Below are 23,320 nucleotides of genomic sequence, written 5' to 3' on the forward strand. Positions count from 1 at the left end.
AACTTTAAACTATATGTGATTTAACTACACATGATTAGTGTGAATGTAAAAAACTTTTTTTGGGTTTAAACCCACGACCTCATCAGTGGGGTTTAAACCCACGACCTCATGGTGGTGTAAGTGTTCTGACCACCACACCATGCTGCCGGTCTTCACTATCAACTTGTTATATAAAACTAATTCTTATGTTAAATAATACAACATAAAACAAAAGAATGTTTGTAACTTATTATTGAGAACTCTAGCTAAAACCTATGTAAATAAAAACGCAGCTGTTATATAGAATGTAATTATATACCTTAGAAGAAGTATTAATAATAATGTATATCCTATATTCTAATTTTTTGCAAACCTGAAACAGTATTTGATCTAATTACCTGACACACATCAATCACAAATAGCAAATAGTCATTAATAAGACCAGCTAAAGGGGGCAAAAATTCTATTTGTTTTAATTTAATATCCAAGTTATTTCCAGTCCAAATATCCTTAAATGAAAAGACCTAAGTACAATATGACTGGCAAACACATTTAATTACAACTCCTTATTTATTATTGTATTGTTAACTCCTACAATCTGTTGTACCTACACAAAAAAATACAGATTTATTTTTAAATTCCTGAGATTAAGTTAACTCATAAATTCTGAAAAAAAATACAATAAAATGTTAAACGAATCTGTGTTACATATAAATGGATAGAATTTTAAAAACCACAAACTTTTTTTTTATTTTGGTTTTTCGCGCATTGATAAAAGTAAATAATAAATACGATATACAATTAATATTACAACAATGCGACGGGAAAAAATGACAAAATCGATTTAATGATTTAAAACATGCCAAAAGTATTAAAGTTTACATAAAGATTTTAAGTAAGTTATGGCATGGTCACCAAACCCAGAATCTTTAAAACTTAACACTTAGGCATCTTTAAAACTGACCTCATTGTAATCAGTTGGCAAAAAATTAGAGCTAAAACTTATGTAATATTTATATAAACTTGTCTTTATAGTTTCTAATACAAAAACAAAATAACAATCAGTTTTGGAAGTGAATAAAGTTGCAAAATTTTTAATCTTATTTGAATACACACAAATCTCAGACAGAATGAATAGAAAATATTCGCTAAAAACACCGGCAGCATGGCGTAGTGGTCAAAACACTTCTGTTCACTACATGAGGTCCTGGGTGCAACCCCCGCTGCTCTTATGCTGTAGCACCCGTAAGTATGAACTCCTGCCAAGTCAAAACTTAATCAGAAGATTAATCAAATAATTATAATCTATAATATTCCATACTGGCAAAGGCAACTTGAGAGTGGGTTTGAATAGAATGTTGCTCTATGTTTAGGTCGTGAAGTCGACCTTTCCACATGAAAAATAAAAAAAATAAATATAATAAAAAAATTGTCAATTGTTGAAAGGCAATTATTATTTAAACCTAACTAAAAAAACCTTAAAACATTCAAATAAACATTATTTAGTAAATAAAAAGTTTTTAAAACGGTGTTAAATAGTTTCAAGTGGCTTGTTTTGATGCAACACAAAATCAATTCGTAATAATCGCCTCAAAAAATATAGTTCCGCAAACTTACAAAAATATTCGGCGAGTCAGCAATTTCACAATCTTCAGAAAAGTAAACAAAGTCACGTGACCTTGTCATCAAACCTTGTGTTTCCAAATATTAAAATAATAAATTGTCTTTTTTTTTAATTTACAAAATGTTTATTTTAACAAATTAACAATTAACTTTATGTTGTTATTTTAAATTATAATAGCAATTTATAATGTCGCCAAGTTAAATAATGTCGCCAAATTTTCAGACTATTTAAACAATTTAATAGTTAAAATAACAAACTTTATCAAAAGTGACGTCAAATATTGTGACGTTATCAATTTTTTAATCATTGTGACGTGATCAATATTTAAATTAAGTTGATTTCAATTAATGCAAATATCTAATTATGTCATGACCTTATTTCAGGGTGTTTAATCCCACGCACAGCTATATGACGTCACAATGCACTGACAATACGTCACAAAGAAATAAATTCATTTGATCGATGTTGAAGCGGTGGTTAGGCAGAAGATATCGAAAGATTTTCGCTGTTCAGGTGTACCTGTTTATGACGCAGTTGGTGCCCTATTGTTAACCACAATGACGTCATAATAAAAGTTAAAGTTCACGTCGCTAAGCACATCGCTACAAAGTCAGTTTGTGACATCACTGGTGAGTTATTGTTACGTCATAAACGAACGAAAAAATGCGAACTATAAAAGTGAAAGCCTTAATTTTAAAGCAGAATATAGTTTAAAGTTTAGAATGTTATTATTTTAGTTTTGAAATATTAATTAATTAATTTTAATTGCTTTTTAGTTGTAAAAGGTTAAAAATCACAATTAAAAAAAAATAATAATTTAATTTCACTATTAATTAATTTTTTTTAATTACAATTCCTAAATTTTTTTAGTTTTATTTATTTTTTTTTTAAGTTTTTATTTCTACATTTAGGGAAATTAAAATTTTAGAACTATCGAACTTTTAATTAAAACTTCACGCCTGTATTATTACGTCATCGATACGTCACACTCGCTAGGAAACACTTTGATTGTTTATTGGTTTAAATTCTCGAATTGTTTTAACTTTCCGACCTTTTGTTCGAGATCTCGTCGATTTGTCGCGCACTAGACCCTGCGTCGCGTCGATTGTCTACGTCACAATGCATTTAAATAAACGTTTGTTTGGTAACAATGCAGTATTGTGAGCTGCAAGTTAGAACAATGAAGGAAAAATGTTTTTTTAGTTCAATATTTAAAAACAATAAAAAACTAATAAAAGGTTTTGCGTAAAAAAGGTTTTTGTTCGAAGGTTTTAATAAATAAATTTAACAAACACTTTAGATTTGTATATAAATGTATGTAAGCTAGTCAAACTAACAGTTTTAAAGTCAAGTAAAGTTTTATATACAAAAAGGTTTAAGTGAAGTTTTATAAGAAAGATAATTATGAGAAATGACTAAAAAACTCTGTAATGCAAGAAACAGAATTTCTATATAAGACTTATATAATTTACAGTGTCAAGAGGTTAAACCATAAACAATTAATTAAGATAATCTTTTAATAAAAAATTTGTAAGTCAGAAAACTAATCCAAATTCAAGATTACAAATCGAAATCTTATTTAAATTAAATTTAAAGTCGCATAAGTGATTAAGTTAATCTTTTATCAAAAGTACTAAAACGAAATAAAATTAATAAATATTCAAATTAATTTCAGATTTAAAAAAATGGAAAATTTAAATATTAGAAAATTTAATTTAAATGGAAATAAAGATATGATAAGAATACCGGTAAGTAATATTACTTTTTTTAATTATTTCTAAATATTATTTTGCTTTAATAATAAATAATTAAAAACTAAAATGTTAAAAGAAAACTAAAAAAAATTGTTAAAAATAAGGATTGTGATATATTTGTGACGTAACAATTTATAAATTATTTTAGAATCAAATGTACCGACCTCGTTCTTTAAATGCTTTATGTCATCATAAAACCAACAAATCAAAGTTTGATTATGACGTCACAAGCACATGGTCGGACACGGTGTCAACAAAACGAAACGACTACGTGACGTCATCGAAACACGTAATGTCATCACGCCACGGGTTCGATCTTTTAGTGCGAGATTTAAAAAAACAAAACTTTTACGCATCCGCGTTCAACGTCTCGACTAATCAAACAAAACTACGTCACAACAACAACAACGTCATAATTACAAGGAAGTCGAAGGCGTCGCGACGAGTTCCGTACAACCAACGCCAAGAATCGTACTCAAAGATCTCGTACGCGTCGATTATTGCAAAACAAGCGATCGAAGTCGACCAGAGGAAAATGATCGAACTTCAAGAAAAACCTCAACACCGATTGTAAGTTGATGACGTCCTTAAAGGGGTATATGACGTAATAGCAAAACTATTTATAAGGCAAAACGCACATCTTATGACGTAGGAAAAATAGTTGCGTATTATCTGATTATTATGTAATAATCATGTTATGATGACGTAGAAAATTTTTTTATTGTGACATAACAACCATGGTATGATGACGTAGAAAATTTTTTTATTATTGCGTAATAATCATGTTATGATGACGTAAAATTTTTTTTATTATGACGTTATAATTATGTTATAATGACGTAGGGAGAACATATTGGCGTGGGTGCAAAAAGGAGGAAAGCGAGCTGCGGAGAAATGTCGTCAGAGCGTGAAAAGAAGATCAAGTCTTCCCGGAAGAGCAAAGATCGAGATTTATAAACCGGGAGAAAGAAGGTAATTAAATAATTAAAGTTTGTTAATTAATATTTAGAATTTCAGTTGATAATTTTTAAATTTTTTTTGCAGAATGGAAATTCAAAAATCGAAGCCTTCTTTGCTCAACATTCTAAACGACAAAGGTATCTATGACGTCATTATTAAGTACCGAATATCATGCAAGTTTATTTAAAAAATAAAGTTCTCTAATAAATCTTTATTTTTGCTTAGAATCAGTTCAGCGTTTCCGAAAGTTTCTATCCCGAGAATTAAGCGAAGAAAATTTAAATTTCTGGATCGAGGTCGAAAATTACAAAAAACTTAAAATCACGAAACAGAGAAAACTGGCGCCAAAACTCATCACAAAATATCTCACAAACGGCTCACCTCATGAGGTAAACATTATGACGTAAATATACCACTGCGTGACGTCACAAACGTCATTCAATTTTTACCTAACCCTGTTAGTAACATTTCCATTTTTTACTTAAAAGTCGTTTTAGAAACTCTAAAAAACAAATTATAATTAACAAAGACTTTTAAGTTTGGCACGTTAAGTATATACAAAAACGTGTTTAAAACCTTCTAATAAAAACATTTTTTTAGATCAACTTAGACAGCAGGACGTTAAAAATAACAAAACATCAAGCCCTCCAACCTGACAGTTCAACTTTTCTTCAAGCTCAAAATCATATTTACAAACTAATGGAAAGCGATTCTTATAGAAGATTCATTGAAAGTTTTAATTTGTAAAATTCAATTGTTCCTGTCGTTAAAATAAATATATTTATTACATTTTTGTGTTTGCTTTTTTGAATAACTTTATTAATTTAAACAGTTTAGTGAAAAAAAAGATATATTCTGAAAACCAGAATTGTAAATCAATATGTTACCGAAATTTCTGGAAAAACTAAAAGCATTTTCTAGAGTAGGGTTTGGGTCAAAAAAGGTTTATTTAAAATGTTTGATCGTAAACAGCGTTTACCAGCTTGTAGTTTTTGATAAAACGGCCATTTTGTAAAACTATAGTCGTTTTCTACTGTAAGTTGACAAAATGGTAAAGACGATATAGCTTAGAGTTGATGTGCTGGTGACCCCTTTACAAAAAACAGTTAAGGTGCTGCTGTAGCAACAGACAAGATCATGTAAAGCCAAACTTATGGCCAAGTTAAACAGTAAAATACTAACCGAACAACGATTTTGATTTTGTATTAAGAAGCAGCTTAGTTACACAAAATAGTGTTTAGGTATTCAACCAAATTTAAACAAAATTTAATAAAAGATTTAACTGTGTTACTTAATTATATTTCCTTCACTTAATTTTGAATGGACTAAAGCTAAAAGTTGTCATAAAATATAAATATAGACATATAGAAGAGAAGCTAATAATGAATAAAAGAGTTGAATAATAACCATGTAAAAACATAAAGAAGAATGAAAAGAAAAAACAAAAAACATCTTGAAATTCAAAGAACTGTCCCAACCAATAAAAATAAGAATTTGGTAATATCGAAAATATTTCCGATTCAGAGTGACTAAGGTTTTGCGAACGTTGTTAAAAATAAGAAAAGTGTTTTAAAACATTTAGGGTGGTGGGATATCTGCAAACCACCTTATGTTAAGGGTTTAAGGCGTATCTATTTAAATAAGATTCAACTGAACGGATAAATCGTTTTTTATCTTTTCTATATTGATCGGCAGCATCTGTGTTTAAGGGGTCTTCAAAATCAACCAGGTCCTTAGAAATATTTCGAGATTAGACCCAATTTTAATAAAGTATTTTTATTAGTAATATGATTAAGACAAAGTTAAATAATAAAGCGTGGTGTAGTATAAGAACACTTGCTACACCACATGAGGTTGTGGGTTCGATCCCCACTGCTTTTATGCTGTAGCGGCCTTGAGTAAGGCCCTATAAACGGTATGAAGTCCTGCTGAGCCAGCACTTAATCAGCAGTTCAATTACCGGGCAAATATCATCTAGATAATATCCCAAACTACCACAGGCAACTCGAGACTGAGTCGGAGTAACTGATGTTACTCTATGTTTAAGTCGCACATTCGACCTTTTCACATCGAGATTATATACAAAAAAAGTTGGATAAATATTATAAAATATCTAAAAATATAAGCTAAATAATAAAAAATGAATTAATTTGTTTTTTTAACTTACTGTAAATAAAGATTGCAATCCCCAAACCAATTCCTAAAATAAAATAATAATTAAGATGCTTGACAAAAAATGTTGCTAAAAAAATTTACAAAAGCAAAAACAAACTAACATTTAACACAAAATTAAGCATAACAAAATAAATGTCATAACAAAATAGCAGAAAGAGCCAGGTAATAGATTGCATATTAAGTCAGGGTATAGTTCAATATAATATCAGGAATAGAGGGACTTACAATATTGGTAATTGTAAGTAAAAGGCAACAAAGAGACACCTCCAAAAATCACAAAATATATTAAACTCAACACTAAATAAATGTACTATAATACGCTATCTAATAAACATCCCTCAATTTCAAGAAATCAAAATATTCTACAAACCTTTAAAGATCTGGTGGGATTCCAACCCGTTCCATCCAAGGAATGATCCCTTAAAATACTGAGACAAACCCCACCTTCTAAACTTATATTAGGGTGCCAGATCGGGGTCATACAGCGCACTTGAGGCGGCTGGGGTAAGTATTGGGGTTTAGTAAAAAAAAAATTGAAAAAAAGAAATTTTTTGGGGGGTTGTAAATTAAAATTTTTATTTATTTTTGACAGTTAATCTTAGCTTAAAATTACTCTTAAATATATATTAATTGATATTTTAAATAGCTGTGAAAGTAAGAAAATTTTTAGCAAGGACCATAGGAATGGAGGGAACCTAACTTAATAAACAAAACTACTAAAATATATAAATTATAATAATTTTGTTACCTTAATATTATATTCAAGTGGTATGTTAACATTGAAATGAAAATATCCCCCTTTCCATATTCCTTCATCCGGTTTAATTGTTATCTAAAAACAAAACAGATGTTACTTACTAGCTTGATATGAGGGAACATACTTATCATAAAGCAACTTTTGTGATCCCAATCCTTAACTTTGTCAGTTTTATCTACTTAAACTCTGGCATATATCACATATTATAAACTTAAGGAAAAATAGGTTTTGACGCTTATATAGGTTTAACAATGAGAAAAGTATGGGATTTGAACCTAGGACCTTAAGATAATAGAACACCAACAAATAACTAAAAAACAATTTTCTGAATGAATGTTTAATAAAAACCATGTTTCTTAAATTGCTATTATTAATTATTAACCTCCTTTTACCCTATATACCCTTTTTTATTACCCCCCTTTTACCCTACACAAAAGAAAAGTGCCCTTTAATATCTAAAAATATCCTTGACTTAAATTCTGGGTAAAACTAGTTTTTTTTTTAATTTTGGCAAATACCATTGATAATATGCCATACCCACTTTACAGATTTGGATTAAAAAGTAGAAAAGATCTTATGTAATATTATCAAAAACATCTTATGTAATATTCAAAACATTACTTCTTACCTTAAACTCATAAAGTTTGTTTGGGTCTGGAAACTTGATTGAACAATTCGAATTCGTTAAACTTTCAAAATCAACAATTTCTGTAAAAAAATAAAATCTTATTAGAAGCCCAATAACAATGAAGTAAAGGTTTAGGGTTTATTAACCAAAGCTGGTACCAACTCTAAGATAAGTACCTAAGGTTAAGAGTTTAATTTTTATTAAAGGCATATCATAATGGTTGTTAGGTCAACCAATAACAATAATATTAACAAAAAAGCAAAGATGGGCACGAAATCATTAATTTAACGAAATTGAATTTTTTGTAAATATTTAACTTTTTAAATTAATTTTAAAATCATTTTTAAACTTATTAACTTTTGTTAAATTGTGCTTTCATCAATATAAGTCTACTAAAAAAGAAAATAAGGTTTTTCTTTGTTTTTTTTAATTAAATTTTTGCGTTAACGGTTATCGATAACTTTTTTTAAATTAAATTTTAACGTTAATGATTGTCGATAACGTTAATGATCCTAATATTGTGTAACGAATTACCAATTAACAAAGTTACTTTTTCAGATAACTGTCCCCACCTATGCATAAAACCTAGGTAAGTATAACTATAAAATAAATATTTAAGTTTTTGTTACCTCTTGTCAGAAGTCGATCTCTAATTGTTGATTTTATTTTCCCATTGTTCTTCTCATTGTCCCCATTGTCAATTCCTTTTCGTGACTCTTTTAACTTTTTACTTAGAGTTAACATCTCAACATTTTTAACTAAATTTTAAATAAATTTTTCTCCTAAAAATATAAAATTCTACAATAAACTAGAAATAGTACAAAAATGTCAGTTTTAACAGTGTTAATATAACAGTAATTTTTGCAATTACAATGAAGTAATAAAATACAAAAATAAATATTTAATACAAACAGCATTTTCATCAAATTTTGAATTAAAAAAAAGAATAAAATTATACAAAAAAAATGAAATTTGGTAGAATAACAAACCAAAAATATATTAGTAATTATACAGTAAATTTTGTGGAAGACGAATCAACAAATTAACAGAACAAAAAGTCATTTATAAGCAAAGTTTACTTTAAAAAAAATCTTTCTTTCAGTTTAAAAAAACTAAAATTTCTGGACTTAAATTATTTTCCCCAATCGAGTGCTTTCACAAACTCATCCTCCGTAAAACTCAACAACTTTGCAGCTTCGACATGGAGGATCTGTTTCTTCAAAACTCCGATCAACTTCTGTTGTTTTTTCATCACGGTCATCGTGTCGTCACGGAGACGCTCAAGCTTTCTGTTCTCCGACCTTAAATGACCGATCTCACTTTGATCACGCTCTGTCGATTCCTTTGTTTCTTTTTTAACTTTCACAAGCTGCAATTTCATTTTTTCTAAATCTTCCGTTGCACGATTTAGTCTCACCTCAGTCGCACCCTGCGTCGTGGCTGACTGCTTTTTGTCACGCTTCAGCGATTCAAGTTCTTTACAAACTCCGTTGTATTGAATATTTTTCGCCTCGTTTTTTTTCTTCTCGTCCTCAAGTTGATTTTTAAGTTTTTGTGAGTTGTTTTGTTGGAGATTTGAATTCTTTTTTATCTTTTCAAGATCATCTTCAACTTGTTTCAGTTTAGTTCTCAAAAAGTTTCTCTCTTCCACAACTTTTCTGCATTCATTTCTTGATTCTTCGAAATCTTCGCGATAAACTCGAATTTTTGCCTTTAAAAACCTGATCTGAGCTTCAGTACCCATCTCCATGGCAACATCTGGCATGACATCATCACTTGTTGTGGTTGGATGGTTTTTCTCAATGTTATGAATCGAATTTGCAAAGGTCGAAGCAAAATCTTCCGGAACAGCGACATCGTCAGCTGCTGATCTTAACTTTGTAATTTTTCTTGTTTGTGCGCTTTGAGGTCGTGAACTCTTATTTTGAGCACTTTGGAGTCGTGAACCTTGACCCTTTGAACTATGAGGTCGAAGAATTTTAGAACCTTGGGGTCTCTGACCTTGATTTCTGGCACTTAGAGGTCGTGAACTTTGCGGGCGCGATGTATTTGATTTTGAACTTCGAGCACTTTCGGGTTTTTTTGATTCAATTTTAGGAACTTCGAAATCACCAGAAAAAATTTCTTCATCCGATGTAAAAGCTCCAGCTGCGATGGACAACAACTCGCTATCGTTAACCAGTTTATCCTCAATGTTTGAGTCAGCGTGGGAAAGAAAATCTTGCTGTTTTCTCATCACAAAGTCAGCTTCTTGGACTAACTTTGCAGTTTGTGCTTCAAGTTTTTCATTCAACATTTTATATTCTTTTTCACGATCTTCTAGAGATGAAACCTTCTTGATTTCGTTATTCGACATTTTTATTAACTTTCTTAACCTTTTATTCAAGTTTACATCCCTGTTAACGTTATTTTTAGATTTTAATTGTTTAAATTAGGTCTTAAACGTTTAAATAAACAAATATTGGGATATTTTTTAAACTTAAATAACCTTAACACTAACGACAAATTTTATAAACAAACTTTGATTTCACGAGATCACTAGAGCAACAAAAACGTCATAATAAATATTTATCCTCAAATACTTTAAAATATTAATCATTTAATACTTAAAAAATTGGATAAAATATGAACTAAGACAACTTTAAACCTGACTTTCTAATAATATAAATTAAATCTAAACCGTTGCAATCCTTTGCAGTAACGAATTATGAAAAAACAGACAAAATTTAACAAATAATTTTACTAAGAAAATATGAAGAAGTTTTACAGAAAATAATCTCTTAAACACAGTGAAAATTTTGAAGCAAATATTCAACTTTTTATCCAGTTTACAAGTTTTAAATCAAACCATTAATAAGTGTATAAATAATATTTAAAAATATCTGACATTTTATATGGAATTAAATACAAAAACATTGTTTAAAAAATAGTTTTTAAATGAAATACATACAAATTTCACAATTTATAGCACCATAGTTTATATGAACTTATTAGCACAACGAACTTGGAATTAGCAGGAATAAATTGAGTGTAATGGTCAACAAATAATAAACAAATTAATACTTAATAAAATTAATTTGTCCATGGTAAAAAAAAACAAATTGTAACTGAAAATTAAATAAGAAGAAAAAACTCTTTTCAAATCCCAGAATATATATACTGAAACTAATTCAGAGCGCATATTAAAGCTTATTATAAATTTAATGCACATTTAAACCAAAGATTTATCTAAAAATTTGTTTAAAACCAAACTAGACAATAAATTAACTTAATATACCAATTAAACAAGTTTAAAAATCAAATTTAATCATAATAATTAAAACCTTTCAAAATTTTAACTAATTAAGTTCAAGAATTAATTAATAAATAATTAAGCTAACAAGGAGTAATCATCGTAAAACGAAGGTGAATCAACTTCAAACGAGTACTCTGCCTCTAGTGGTGAGTCAACAACTCCCTCTTGTGGAGGTTCTACCTCGTAATTGTTGCTGATTGGTTCTGTTGTGATGTCATAAAGTAAATGAATTAATTTTTTTTTAACTTTTAAAATTTTAAATTTTTTGTAAGAACTAGAACTTGTACCTTCTTCTAAAATCTCTTCAGGCAAAGTTATGTTGTCTCGGTGAGGACCTGAAATGTATTAAATATTTTAAATAAATTTAAGAAACTTAGATAAAATTTATTTCCTTTTAAAAATTGTTTACTAAGGACAATAAGACCTTTTTTACTTATTACCATTTACCCCAACCCTTTTCAGTAACTACAAAAATGTTGACCCAAATTTGGGTAAAATATAGGTTTCAAATTTTGTTTTTTGGGTTATATGAGAAAATACAATTACAAATAAACCAATAAATTTTTAAGAGTTTTCAACACCATGAGGTCGTGGGTTTAATCCCCACTGATCTCATGCTGTAGCGCCCTTGAGTTAGGTGCTATAAACGGTATGAACTCCTGCTGAGCCAACACTTAATCAGCAGCATAATTATCAGGCAATTTTAATCTATAATATTCCAAACTGCCACAGGCAACTCGAGACTGGGTCGGAGTAACTGATGTTACTCTATGTTTAAGTCGCGCATTCGACTTTCCCACATCGAAGATAAAAATATATACAAAAAAAAACACCCACCTGTTTGATGTCCATTAAACATTGGAGGAACACGAATTGGTTCTTCATTTGGCAACATTGATCTTAAAACAAAATTATTTTTAATAGAAATTTTTTTTAATTGCCTAATTTAACATCACAAGACTTACTTAGTGACATCATAATCAAGTTTATTTTCTTTCATTGGAGGTTTTGAATAAAACGAACTCAACTTATCAGGATTTTGTTTCGGTGACTCTGAAAAACAAAATTAAATGGCAACACTGTAGGTTTAAATTTAATTCCTTAAAAACCAATCAGCAGCTTAATTATCAGACAATTAGAATTCCTAAACTCCAAAGGGGCCATAGGTTTAATTCCCACTGCTCTCATGCTGTAGTGCCCTTGAGTAAGGCGTTATAAACGGTATAAACTCCTGCTGAGCCTGCACTTAATCAGCAGCATAATTACTGGGCAATTATAATCTATAATATTCCAAACTGCCAAACTCAACTCGAGACTGGGTTGGGGTAACTGATGTTACTTTATGTTTAGGTCATAAAGTCGACCTTTCCAAATCAAGGATAAACATAAGAAGTGGTTGAATCTTTTTTACCTTTTTGCCCAGGTGTTTCCCCATTAGTGATATTTCTTAAACTTTTGTAGTTTTCAAGTTTAAGTTTTCCACCTTTAGATAATCTGTCCATTAATATTGCAAGGTGTTTCTTGATCTGAAAATTAAATTAAAATTAACAAGATTAATGACATCACAATGCCTTAAACAATGACATCACAATGCCTCAAAGAATGACATAACAATGCCTCAAAGAATGACATCACAATGCCTCAAAAAATGACATCACAATGCCTTAAACAATGACATCACAATGCCTTAAACAATGACATCACAATGCCCTAAACAATGACATCACAATGTCTTAAACAATGATATAACAAACCTTTATATCAATGACATCACAATATTTTACTTGATGACATCACAATACCTTAACAGTGTCGACACCCATTGTTAAATCTCCTTGATTTTGATTAGCAGAATTTGCAGAACTTTCTCTCTGATTGGACGATCTTGTCAAAGTCGTTCGAAGCAAAGAGGTCAAACCCCCATCCACCATTTCCTCCCAGCCCTGTTCATTAATTAATTAAAAAAAAACTAAGAAAGTGCCTACTTTAAAGTACCTACCGGAGCATTTGAGTTATTATAAGTAAGATGAAGACACAAAATAGAGCCAAGAATATCTTCCTCCTCTGGACTAAACATCCTCCAAAGGGAGGTAAGGAGCACGATGAGATGTCCTCCGGAGCTGAGGTCGGAGGAGCAAATCTTAAGAGCTTCCTCATTTTGTTCATAGGCAGATGCGAGAGCCATCAACTAAAAATTTGATTTAACTTCTGTTATATAAAATGAACTTGGTTTTTGTAATTTATACTGAAGATTTTTTTTATATGTAAAGCCATGACTAAAAGATTCAGATTTGACTTTCACGATAACTGCCAAGATTGCCAATAATCATTTCAAAGAAAGGACAAATTCTCAAAAACCACAATTTTAAGAACAAAAATTTATCTAATTTTAGGTTCGAATTTACTTAAAAATTAAAAAGCATTTTCCAAAAGAAATTTTGGTAAAAGGAGGTAATAGAAAATGTGACATTGTATAAGGCGATTGTTTTTTTTCAGACATTTGTAAAAAAAAAACATTTAATTAAAATTGAATTTTGTCACTAATTCGATTGCCACCACAGTTTATACAAAACCCTTAAACTTTCAGCTTCAATAACAAAAGTTTTAGATCTGTTTGTCCCAATACCTGAGTGTGGGTCCCCTCCAGCAAAGTATCCAAACAATTTAGAGGGGCCGGAGTTTTGTCCTTGAATCTGGACAACAACCTTCGTTGGATTGCTCGGAACTGGTGAGATCTTTGCTGCAGGATCAACCTGATCTCTTCTCTGGATTGCCTCAACTGTCAAGTAATATTAACATTATTGTACAATTTTGATTTGTTTTTCTTGATGTCAATATTACAACCTAACCTTAGATAATTATATGTTACCCTAATCTAGTCACGAGTTGACTTTGACAGTTTGGATTTTTTTTTTACTTTTGTTGTTGAAAGGTTAACTTCACAACTTTAACATAGAGTAACATTTGTTACCCTGACTCAGTTTTATGTTGACTTTTTAAAATATTAATTTTTTTCCAAATATATTAATCCTTGATGAGGGAAGGTCGAATGCGCGACTTGCTTTGCCACTTTGGGTTATTATGAAAATTATAATTGCCCGATAATTATGCTGCCGGTGAAGTGTTGGCTCAGCAGGAGTTTGTATAGTTTATTGGCCTCACTCAAGGGTGCTACAACATGAGAGCAGTGGAAATCAAACCCACGACCTCATGCAACAGTATTCTAATGAATCGCAAATAGTAAAAAACCTTAAAATTTAAAAAAACAAATTAATCCACCTGAAAGTGGTTGTCAATAATTTGTGCAAATTCCTCCAAGTTTGGAATCTCCTGATTTGTGACAATTATATCTCTCAACTTTAACCTGATCACCAGAGTATTTGTAAGTAACCACAACCCAGAATAATTTTCACATTGAATTCTGTATCGATCTGTTGTGATGTCACAAAAAAGAAATTTTACAAAAATGACATAACCAAAAATATAATATCAAATAATTTTAACTTATTTTATTTAACAATAACTCTTTTTTTCAATCTCACATACACTTTCAACTTTATTAAAATTTACCAAAATATTATATTAAATTTATATTAACAAAGTAAATGAAATTACTTGAAGTTTTAGAAGTGAGGACAGTTGCTTTTAATCCAGAGAAATATTCGATCCCAATACAATTTGGTCCACTATCGTCATCAACCAGATCTAAACAGATGTGTAAAAGTTTTATCCTCGATGTGAGAGTTTTGACTTTAGCCTTATTATGGGTAACTATTATTACCCCAACCCAGTCTTAAAATGTCTTACAATGTCTTTAAAGTCTAATAATTAACTTTATAATCACTACATAGACCAACAAACAAAATTATTGGGAATTAAACCCAACACCTCATGTAGTAAGAACCACCCATTTAAAGTTTTAAAATGAGATCTTTTTGTTTTCCAAATTCCCTTAATGTGAAAATTTAATTAGGGAAGGGTGTGTCATTGTGACGTATTTACACTATTTAAAAATGTTGAACTAGGGGGGGGCAAAAAGTGTAGATTTGGTACGACAGAAACCTAAAACCTATAGACTTGTAATGCTATGCCACACTACCCCTTTTAATAAAAATGCTTAAGTTGAACTTTGCCAGAGTAGAAGACTTTGAATGTTTTTTTAATTTTAAACCCACCAGGAAAAAGTTGCATGAGATTGACGCAAGGTTTGTTTGTATCTAGTGTCACCCGGTGGCCAAGTTTCTTGACAGGGGGAGCTGGTCTTGCCACTAGGGGAATGGGTAAAGTCACCACTTGGGTGTGCACTCGAGGGGAACCTATTATGATGTCATAATATTAGTTAAATTTTGTTGATTTACAAATTAGAATATTTTAAGTAAAAAAATATGTTTCCAAATAATTACCAGAAACTTGGTTGTATTGCACGGCAACACTGACATTCAAGGTTGCCGGTAAATAATTTTTGTCGAGGTAAAATGAAGGTCGAACTCCTTGTTGAAGGTCACTTTCACCTGGTTAAAAAAAAAGAAAATTCATAAAATTTTAGGTAATAGAATTTTAATTTTAAATAAATTAAAAAAATAAAAGTTTTTTTGGGCTTTTCTTCTTAGTGTGGAAACCTAATATAAACTTATCCTTGATGTGGAAAGGTCGAGTTCATGACCTAAACATAGAGTAACATTTGTTACCCCAACCCAGTCTCAAGTTAACTTTGACAGTTTGGAATATTATAGATTATAGTTGCCTGATAATTATGCTGCTGATCAAGTGCTGCCTCAGCAGGAGTTCATATTGTTTATAGCACCTTACTCAAGAGCGCTACAGCATTTTACAATTTAAATTTACTGAGAAATCATTAACATCTTACAAATTGAATCAAAAGTTGTTTTATTGTTGGTGCAATGAAGTGGAAAATCGCAACTGACAACAACCTCAACATTTGTCACTCTTCGTTGGGCTCTTAACATTATCTGCAATCAAGTTATACAAGGTTGAAGGAGATTAAACAATGTTTAAATGTGATAAAGTACTGAGGGTGGGTTAATTAAAAAAATTACAACCCATTAGTTTTAAATGGTAGAGTTACAAGTAATTTTAAAAATTATAAAAGACAAAATTTTTAAATGGTGGAGATATATAAAGAAGAAATTTAAAAAGTAGAAATTTATATAAGTAGGCATAACAACTGGTTGGTGTTATTGTGTAACTTCACTAAGGTGGGCTAGTCTTAAGGGACAAAAAAAAATACATTTTCAAACAATAAGTTTACAAAAATTTAAAAATGTAGAAATTTAGAAATTTTAAATAGTAGAAATATACAAAAAATTTTAAATATATTTTAAAAAATACAAGAAATTAACAAACAAATGAAACCTGAATTGTGATTGAAGGCATAGTTTGATTTTCATTGGTTTCCATTTGAAAAGAAGCAACCTAAAAAAATACAATTTACTGAAAATTCCAAAAGGTTGTACAATTGTACAATTAACATACTCAAGTCTTAATTAAAACTTTATTTAAATCACAGCTATTTTCGTTTAAAATTTACCGAAATTTTGTCCAAATGTTTCGGAACTTCGACAAATATTTTAAGATCTTCTTCATTTTGTTTGTTCAACATCAAATCACCTGAAACAAATCAACTTTTTTAATTCATTGAAACATTTCAGTCAAAATTTATTTTTAAATACTATTTCAATCCACATTTTATGTTTAGCAAACCACACCACTTCCTACACTACATAAGGTCCTGGGTTCGATTATTCGATCTTTAATATCCCAAACTGTCGAAGGCAACTCGAGACTAGCTCAGGGTAACTTTTGTTCCTCTATGTTTAGGTTGTGCATTTGACCTTTCCACATCGAGGATAAAGATTTATACAAAAAAACTGTTAAACACAAAATTATATATAATAATGGGTAGTGAATAATATATTATATATGACCAAGTAATTGGCCTCCAACAAAAATAAAACTGTCGTTCGTGGTGCAAAGGTAAATTATTGCAGGTTAATATTAGTTGAAAGTTGTGACCATATTACAACAACTAAAATCCCAATTGTAAGCTATACTTGTTATTAGAAAAAATTTCCAAAAAAAAATTATTAAAAATCATTTCAAGAGTTTTTAACCTTTATCTGCTTGTAGTTCTAGAATTTTCTTGTTCAGCGTTGCCAATTTATTCACGACTTTATTGATATCCGAACCTCTGTTGTTATTTTTTGGCAACACTGAAACAGAAGGAGAAGTACCTAAGTAGCAACATGAGACCTGACATTGGTCGTCTGACATCACAATCATTCCATTGATGTCACTGTGATGTCATAATTTAATTAATATAAATGAAAAAAAAAATCAAAAAAATTCAACTTTTTAAATTAATTTTAAATTAATTAATTTTTTTATAATTAATTATTAAAAATTACCTAAATTTTCCAATTTTAATGGAAACTGGAATTTGATAAATATTCGAAGCCCACATCAGATGAGTGTTGTGGAACAATAATAATTGTTTTGAATGTGTGCAAACAATTGTGTTTATGATGTCATCAATATAATAGGAATGGAAACAGGAGGCGTTAAACTCAAATTTTTTCATAAATTTTAAATTTCCGCTTTGTTCTATGCAGAACAAGGATCTTTCACCTGTAATTGTGATGTCATAAATTTAATATTGGTTAATGAATATTTTTCTAATTTCAATTTTTTTTTTCTTAAAAACAAAATCTCCAAAAACACAATTTTAATTTCATTTTCCATTAACCCCTTATTACCCCAAGCCCCTTTTAAAAAAACTCTATAATTTCTTATAAAATTTTCGCCTAAATTTCAGTGAAATGTTGTTTTTAAAATTTTGTTTTGTCAGAAATTTGTTGATTTAGTAAAATGATTTTTTTGTATATCTTTATCCTCGATGTGGGAAACATAGAGCAACACTAGTTACTTCGACCCAGTTTCAAGTTGCCTGTGGCAGTTTGGGATATTTTAGATTATAATTGCCCGATAATTATGCTGCTGATTAAGTGCTGGCTCAGCAGGAGTTCATACCGTTTAAAGCGCCTTACTCAAGAGCGCTACAGCATGAGTGCAGTGGGTATTGAACCCACGACCTCATGTGTGGTGTAGCAAGAGTTCTTACCACTACACCACGCTGTCGGTTTATATGAATAAAAAACAATTTTTTAAGTTGTGATGTTTATATTAATAATTCAATGACTAATTTATAAACTAATCATACAAATTAATGATATAAAAATATAAAGTTTTAAAATTATAAACAAAATATTTGTTTTAACCCAAATTACAAAACAATTTTAACCATAATAAATAAGCTTACCAAGTAGCATAATTGAATTAGAAGTTGGACCGTTTATAACTTCAATTTCTAATCCATTTTCACCCAGGTTCAAAGTCCAATCAACCTATTTAAAATCAAATAATTAACTTAATTAATAAAAATCATTTTCGCATATTAACAACTTTTTACCAATTATAAAATATTTTTAAAATCTGTTTTTATTTAATATATATATCTAAAAATAAAACTGGCAAAGTTAATGGATATATAACACCAAAAAGTTTAATATTAATAAATCACAACAGAGCAATTAATTAAGGAAGTAATTACGTTTATTCTTTTCCCTTTTGAAATGTTTTGAGTTTCTTTGTTGTTCGTTGAATCTGAAGCCACGGCCAGAACTTGATAACTAGAAAAAAAAAGTTAAATTAAATATTTTAATAAAATACCGGAAAAAAAATCCCAAAAAAGTCAGTATCAGCCTTATTATACATCTTTTATACATTTTAATATCAAAATATTGATGAAAATAATAATACAGTAATAACAAAAGAATAATTTTAAACAATCAAATATTATTCAAAATCAATCAGGCGTACTACACACCTTTCTAAAAACACCATAGCAAGAAAACAAAAAAAAAAACAAGTAGTTCACCAATAAGATATTAAGTAATAAATAAACAAAAATATAAAAACACAAACTCTCAAGAAATCCACAATTAAACCTCGATTGGTTAAAGTTATTCACAAAAACCTCTTACAGTAATCTTACAATGAAATTAAAAAGTGCTCTAGAATTTTATAATTGTTACACTTCAGTTTAACAACAAATTAGAAGCCAAATAAACAACAAAACAAAATAAGTAACAACAATGTGTTTGAGAAAAAATAATTAACCCAATAATAAGTTATAAAATCAACCATCAGGGATAAATAAAAACATAAATTGTGAATCAACTTTAAATAAAAGCAGGGATAACTTCATGACAAACTTCAAATCAAAGCCATACAAATAAGAAAAAATCTGAATTAAGTCATTGTCAGCTTAAAATTTAAAGACATAGAGAAAACAAGGAAGTAAAAAAAGGCAAAGGCCAAAGATGATGATACTAGCAGAAAAAAACTAATCAGGGCTGCATAATGTACACACAAAGTAAGCTAAGGCCATGAAAAAGTTGCCAAAACTGGACCTAAATCTTACTGACCTGTAAGACTGAAGTTCATAAGCTGATGAAACTGTTAGAAAAGAGTCGGTGTTGGGGTTGTAACATAAAGGACCTGGCAGCAAGAAATTGGGAAGAAATCGAGTGAAACTAAAGGTCTCGTGTTCAAATACTGACAAAGCCCCGTCCATGGATTGCACACAGATAAAATCATGATCTAAAAAAATTAATTTTTTTTAAAAATTATTATTTCTATAAATCTTAAAGGTTAACGTAACATTACAATATAACCAGCAGTGTGGTGTATTGGTCAGAACACTTCCTACAATACATGAGGTTCTGGGTTCAATCCCCACTGATCTTTTGCTGTAGCGCCTTTAAATAAGGTGCTTTAAGCGGTATAAACTTCTGCTGAGCCAGCGCCTTATCAGCAGCTTAATTATCAAGCAATTATAATCTATAATATCCCAAACTGCCAAAGTGAACTCAAGACTGGGTTAGAGTAACTGTTGCTACTCTATGTTTAAGTCGCGCATTCAACCTTCCCACGTCGAGGATAAAGATATATCCCAAAAAAATAATATTTTAAGCGATTAACTATATTCTTTTAAGCTTATACATAAAGCAAAAATCTGTATGTATTCCTCAGTAGAATAATAAATTTATTTTCCTGTTTAAGTAATGGTCAAACTGAAGCAAACTAGTTTTTTGATAATAAAGCAAAACTTATTACCAAAAACTAGATAGAAATAAAAAATTCGTCTCACCTTTTATTCCACCAAACCCTCCACTTGTCATGTTACAAGCTGTCCTCTCCAGTTTGTGTTGGTATAGTGCCACCTGGTGGTACTGATTGCCGTGATCGACCGCTCCAGTGTTGCCCTCAATTTTGTAAACACTTAACATGCGAGGATGGAGCACGGCAACATGAATGTCAGTGGAAACGCTGAAAAATTTCGATTAAAAATTTTTACCGCTTTTTTCCAAAATTTAAATAAAAATTTTTCAGATTTTAAAAAGTTATTTTTTTAAGAAATTGATATTTTAGTAAAGTTAAAGAAACTAAATATCAAAATAAAATCATCATTTAGTAAATTACCAACTTTTAAAAATAGAAATATAATAGAAATAAATGTTTAAGCCCTCTGGGCAAGTTAGTAAAGTTTAAATGTTTTGTGGGACAAAATAACCTTTTATTTTTATTATATTTGAGTCATTTTTAACCTGAGTCATTTATATTTAAACAAAAAACAAAACATTTAACTTTTAAAAATTATTAGAATAAAACATTTCACTTAAAAACTTATAAAACAAAATACCAAAACTATTTTTTATTACCTGACTTTAAATTAAAAATTAAAAACATAGAAGTTAACAACTTACGACACAAACTTCCCAGCAATGATTTGAAGAATCGGGGAGTTAAGATTTGTTTCGAGTAGGACATCGTGTGGTTGTTTTGCATCGGAGGGTGAGTAAACGTGAAGGACTCCATGATAACTTCCAACAACTATTTTGCCTACAAAATAAAGATTTAATATAAAAAAAGTTTTTAATAAAATTATCATTTTAAAAATTGGCTTATTAAAACTTAAATAACAAAGAGAGTTTTTTATCGAAAACCTGCCTAACTAAGTCGATGCATTTAATTAAATTAATTACAAATTAATGTCAAGATTTTAAAATACATGAAACTGTTGATAAAAACTATCGACTAAGATATAATAATAATTTTTGAGCTTTCTTACTAAGGACTAAGGACTGGGTTGATGCATTTATTAAATTAATTTACAATATAAATATAGGGCTTTAAAATTACCAATATATATAGAAAACAGTCGGCACAAGGACCCTCTGTAGTCCAGAATACACTTAAAAATTTACACAATTACCGACCTTCCCCATTATCTGAGTTATCGATGTTAGCCACACAGAGACAATTCATTCCACTTTCCTCTTCCTCCGAGGGTTTTGCATTCCACCACTCATAGGACTGAAACAGCGACATTTTCCACCTTTCTATTCCACTTTATAAAACTTGAATTTTTGACAAAAAATTTTAGAATTTAAAATTCCATATTCCAATATTTTGAACTCTTGGATTTTTCGTAGATTTGAGATTTCTTTTGAAAACTTGTTACAAATAAATCCTAACCAAAACCTAATATATATACAAAGCTTCAGTTAATAATATGTTGTTAAGTATAAGTGCCTATTTGTTAAAAGATACAACAAATATCAGAAAAAAACATGGAAATGAAATTCAGTTGTTCAAGAAATGGCTTACAGATCAAATTTAGACTTAAACATAAAAGTTTTTTAAAGACTATTTTTTAAAATATATGTAGTTTGGCCAAATATATTTTTACAAAGTTTTAAATAGTTTTAAGTTAAAAAATATATTGCACCAAAAGAAAGAAAAAGAACAATAAAATTAATTTGATCTTTACTAATTAGCTAATTACTTAAATTATATAATATATGTACTTGAATATTTAGGATGCATTTAAAAATAATTATTAATAGAATTCCCAATACCAGAATATTTACAACTTTAACACCACCCCAGAACATAATCCTTAAAAGTCACATTTTAGTTATTTACAAAAATAAAGTTTTTTTGGGTGAATTGTGATTTTTAAACCAATAATATATGCATTAATAAGGCATAAATATATATTTTATAATATGCATATGCCATACATTCCATAAACATTCAAAAAAATGAAATTTTTTAAAGAAAAAACAAAACATTTTTGATCAAAATTTCAAATTTTTTATTTTTGCTAAATTGTTTCTACAAAGCCGTTATTTTCTATTTAATTTTTCAGGAAGTGTTTAATTTATTGGACTGGAGGGGTGTCAGGGGGGTTATTATCAGTGTTGCCTCCATCTCCAGCTTTTCCTTGAACCCCCCTTAAAGATTTGGGTCGGTTCATGAACAGTGCCATGGCAACCATCACCCACATGGTTAGCAACATCATAGTCGTCCAATCCTGCTCAGGAGCGCCCTGTAGTGGTGCATCCGGAAAACACTCGTTGTCGGTGCATTGCTGTTGAGATGTTCGAAGGATCGAAAGAAGTCGTTTCATTGCCCACTGGGTGGAGCAAACACACTCGCATGGGTCGTATTCATCCGCCATTTTTAAAGAACTATATTCTTACATAAAATATGAAGCTATAGTTTTTAGTAATTAACAATTTTTTAATTAATTTTACAACACAAACATAGACCTAAATTAAACTGTAAAATAAATAGTTTTTATGCTTTTTTTCTGCTATAATTCGATTCTGTTTTACTATATAATTATCAAACTCTTTCAATAAATAATTTATTTTTAGTTTTCTTTGTGATCTAGTATTAAAGAAATGTTAACTTGTTCTACTTAATAGCCACGTGTTTGTTTATAGTTTGTTGTTTTCGATTTTAAAAACATCGGAAAAAAATTTCCCGAAACTACAGAATAATAAACAAAAATATTTAAAACAAAAGTTGTTACTGGAATGTGAAAAAAGCTAAACCACAAAAACCACAATGCAACGTAGACTTATAAAAACGTTTTTAATTAAAAATTCCCAATTCTATCAGTTTCTATTGTTATTAATTAACAGAATACACATTTATCCAATTAAAATTTTTAATATCAATAAGTTATAGCTATTACGTATTTTTTAAACTAAAATTT

The 23,320-nt window shown here is 29.5% G+C and overlaps 5 protein-coding genes across 5 annotated transcripts; 1 reads left to right on the forward strand and 4 right to left on the reverse strand.

Moving 5' to 3' along the window:
* The first annotated feature begins 3,209 nt into the window (after positions 1 to 3,209).
* On the forward strand, positions 3,210 to 5,064 carry LOC145744086 (uncharacterized). The gene is made up of 6 exons (XM_082562187.1): positions 3,210 to 3,351; positions 3,506 to 3,927; positions 4,201 to 4,329; positions 4,402 to 4,454; positions 4,543 to 4,706; positions 4,918 to 5,064. Exons 1-6 carry the CDS (start codon positions 3,289 to 3,291, stop codon positions 5,062 to 5,064), a joined length of 978 nt encoding a protein of 325 aa, XP_082418313.1. The 5' UTR covers positions 3,210 to 3,288.
* Positions 5,065 to 5,220: 156 nt separating this feature from the next.
* LOC145741787 (NEDD8-conjugating enzyme UBE2F-like) lies at positions 5,221 to 8,652 on the reverse strand. Its single transcript, XM_082559439.1, has 6 exons — positions 8,507 to 8,652; positions 7,878 to 7,957; positions 7,241 to 7,324; positions 6,863 to 6,991; positions 6,485 to 6,517; positions 5,221 to 6,049 (listed from the first exon to the last, which is right to left on the reverse strand). The coding sequence occupies exons 1-6, from the start codon at positions 8,619 to 8,621 to the stop codon at positions 5,930 to 5,932; spliced, it is 561 nt and encodes a 186-aa protein (XP_082415565.1). The 5' UTR covers positions 8,622 to 8,652; the 3' UTR covers positions 5,221 to 5,929.
* Positions 8,653 to 8,710: 58 nt separating this feature from the next.
* LOC145741774 (testis-expressed protein 9-like) lies at positions 8,711 to 10,343 on the reverse strand. Its single transcript, XM_082559426.1, has one exon. The coding sequence runs from the start codon at positions 10,231 to 10,233 to the stop codon at positions 9,010 to 9,012; it is 1,224 nt and encodes a 407-aa protein (XP_082415552.1). The 5' UTR covers positions 10,234 to 10,343; the 3' UTR covers positions 8,711 to 9,009.
* A 326-nt stretch (positions 10,344 to 10,669) lies between these two features.
* LOC145741760 (protein PTHB1-like) lies at positions 10,670 to 21,791 on the reverse strand. Its single transcript, XM_082559408.1, has 23 exons — positions 21,531 to 21,791; positions 21,018 to 21,153; positions 20,402 to 20,580; positions 19,677 to 19,851; positions 18,800 to 18,878; positions 18,509 to 18,593; positions 17,598 to 17,817; positions 17,304 to 17,485; positions 16,721 to 16,800; positions 16,546 to 16,605; positions 16,040 to 16,142; positions 15,576 to 15,683; positions 15,348 to 15,488; positions 14,788 to 14,877; positions 14,452 to 14,603; positions 13,799 to 13,951; positions 13,172 to 13,360; positions 12,975 to 13,115; positions 12,584 to 12,698; positions 12,138 to 12,225; positions 12,010 to 12,071; positions 11,460 to 11,507; positions 10,670 to 11,375 (listed from the first exon to the last, which is right to left on the reverse strand). The coding sequence occupies exons 1-23, from the start codon at positions 21,640 to 21,642 to the stop codon at positions 11,248 to 11,250; spliced, it is 2,826 nt and encodes a 941-aa protein (XP_082415534.1). The 5' UTR covers positions 21,643 to 21,791; the 3' UTR covers positions 10,670 to 11,247.
* A 6-nt stretch (positions 21,792 to 21,797) lies between these two features.
* LOC145741792 (small integral membrane protein 14-like) lies at positions 21,798 to 22,874 on the reverse strand. Its single transcript, XM_082559442.1, has one exon. It carries the CDS (start codon positions 22,775 to 22,777, stop codon positions 22,478 to 22,480), a length of 300 nt encoding a protein of 99 aa, XP_082415568.1. The 5' UTR covers positions 22,778 to 22,874; the 3' UTR covers positions 21,798 to 22,477.
* Between the last annotated feature and the right edge of the window lie 446 nt (positions 22,875 to 23,320).

This window comes from Corella eumyota, chromosome 2 (assembly GCF_963082875.1).
Source record: "Corella eumyota chromosome 2, kaCorEumy4.1, whole genome shotgun sequence".
Classification (NCBI taxonomy): Eukaryota; Metazoa; Chordata; class Ascidiacea; order Phlebobranchia; family Corellidae; genus Corella; species Corella eumyota.

What these genes read in the sequence shown, in the direction of transcription:
- LOC145744086 (XM_082562187.1), top strand. Translation starts at nt 3,289, where the DNA reads ATGGAAAATTTAAATATTAGAAAATTTAATTTAAATGGAAATAAAGAT. An exon ending in AAGATATGATAAGAATACCG is followed by an intron (nt 3,352 to 3,505) that starts GTAAGTAATATT and finishes AAATTATTTTAG; the next exon opens with AATCAAATGTACCGACCTCG. An exon ending in GAAAAACCTCAACACCGATT is followed by an intron (nt 3,928 to 4,200) that starts GTAAGTTGATGA and finishes ATAATGACGTAG; the next exon opens with GGAGAACATATTGGCGTGGG.
- LOC145741787 (XM_082559439.1), bottom strand. Translation starts at nt 8,621, where the DNA reads ATGTTAACTCTAAGTAAAAAGTTAAAAGAGTCACGAAAAGGAATTGAC. An exon ending in ACAAACTTTATGAGTTTAAG is followed by an intron (nt 7,325 to 7,877) that starts GTAAGAAGTAAT and finishes TTTTGTTTTTAG; the next exon opens with ATAACAATTAAACCGGATGA. An exon ending in ATCCCACCAGATCTTTAAAG is followed by an intron (nt 6,518 to 6,862) that starts GTTTGTAGAATA and finishes ATTTTATTTTAG; the next exon opens with GAATTGGTTTGGGGATTGCA.
- LOC145741774 (XM_082559426.1), bottom strand. Translation starts at nt 10,233, where the DNA reads ATGTCGAATAACGAAATCAAGAAGGTTTCATCTCTAGAAGATCGTGAA.
- LOC145741760 (XM_082559408.1), bottom strand. Translation starts at nt 21,642, where the DNA reads ATGTCGCTGTTTCAGTCCTATGAGTGGTGGAATGCAAAACCCTCGGAG. An exon ending in AACATTTGGACAAAATTTCG is followed by an intron (nt 16,606 to 16,720) that starts GTAAATTTTAAA and finishes GTATTTTTTTAG; the next exon opens with GTTGCTTCTTTTCAAATGGA. An exon ending in CTTGATTATGATGTCACTAA is followed by an intron (nt 12,072 to 12,137) that starts GTAAGTCTTGTG and finishes TTTTGTTTTAAG; the next exon opens with ATCAATGTTGCCAAATGAAG.
- LOC145741792 (XM_082559442.1), bottom strand. Translation starts at nt 22,777, where the DNA reads ATGGCGGATGAATACGACCCATGCGAGTGTGTTTGCTCCACCCAGTGG.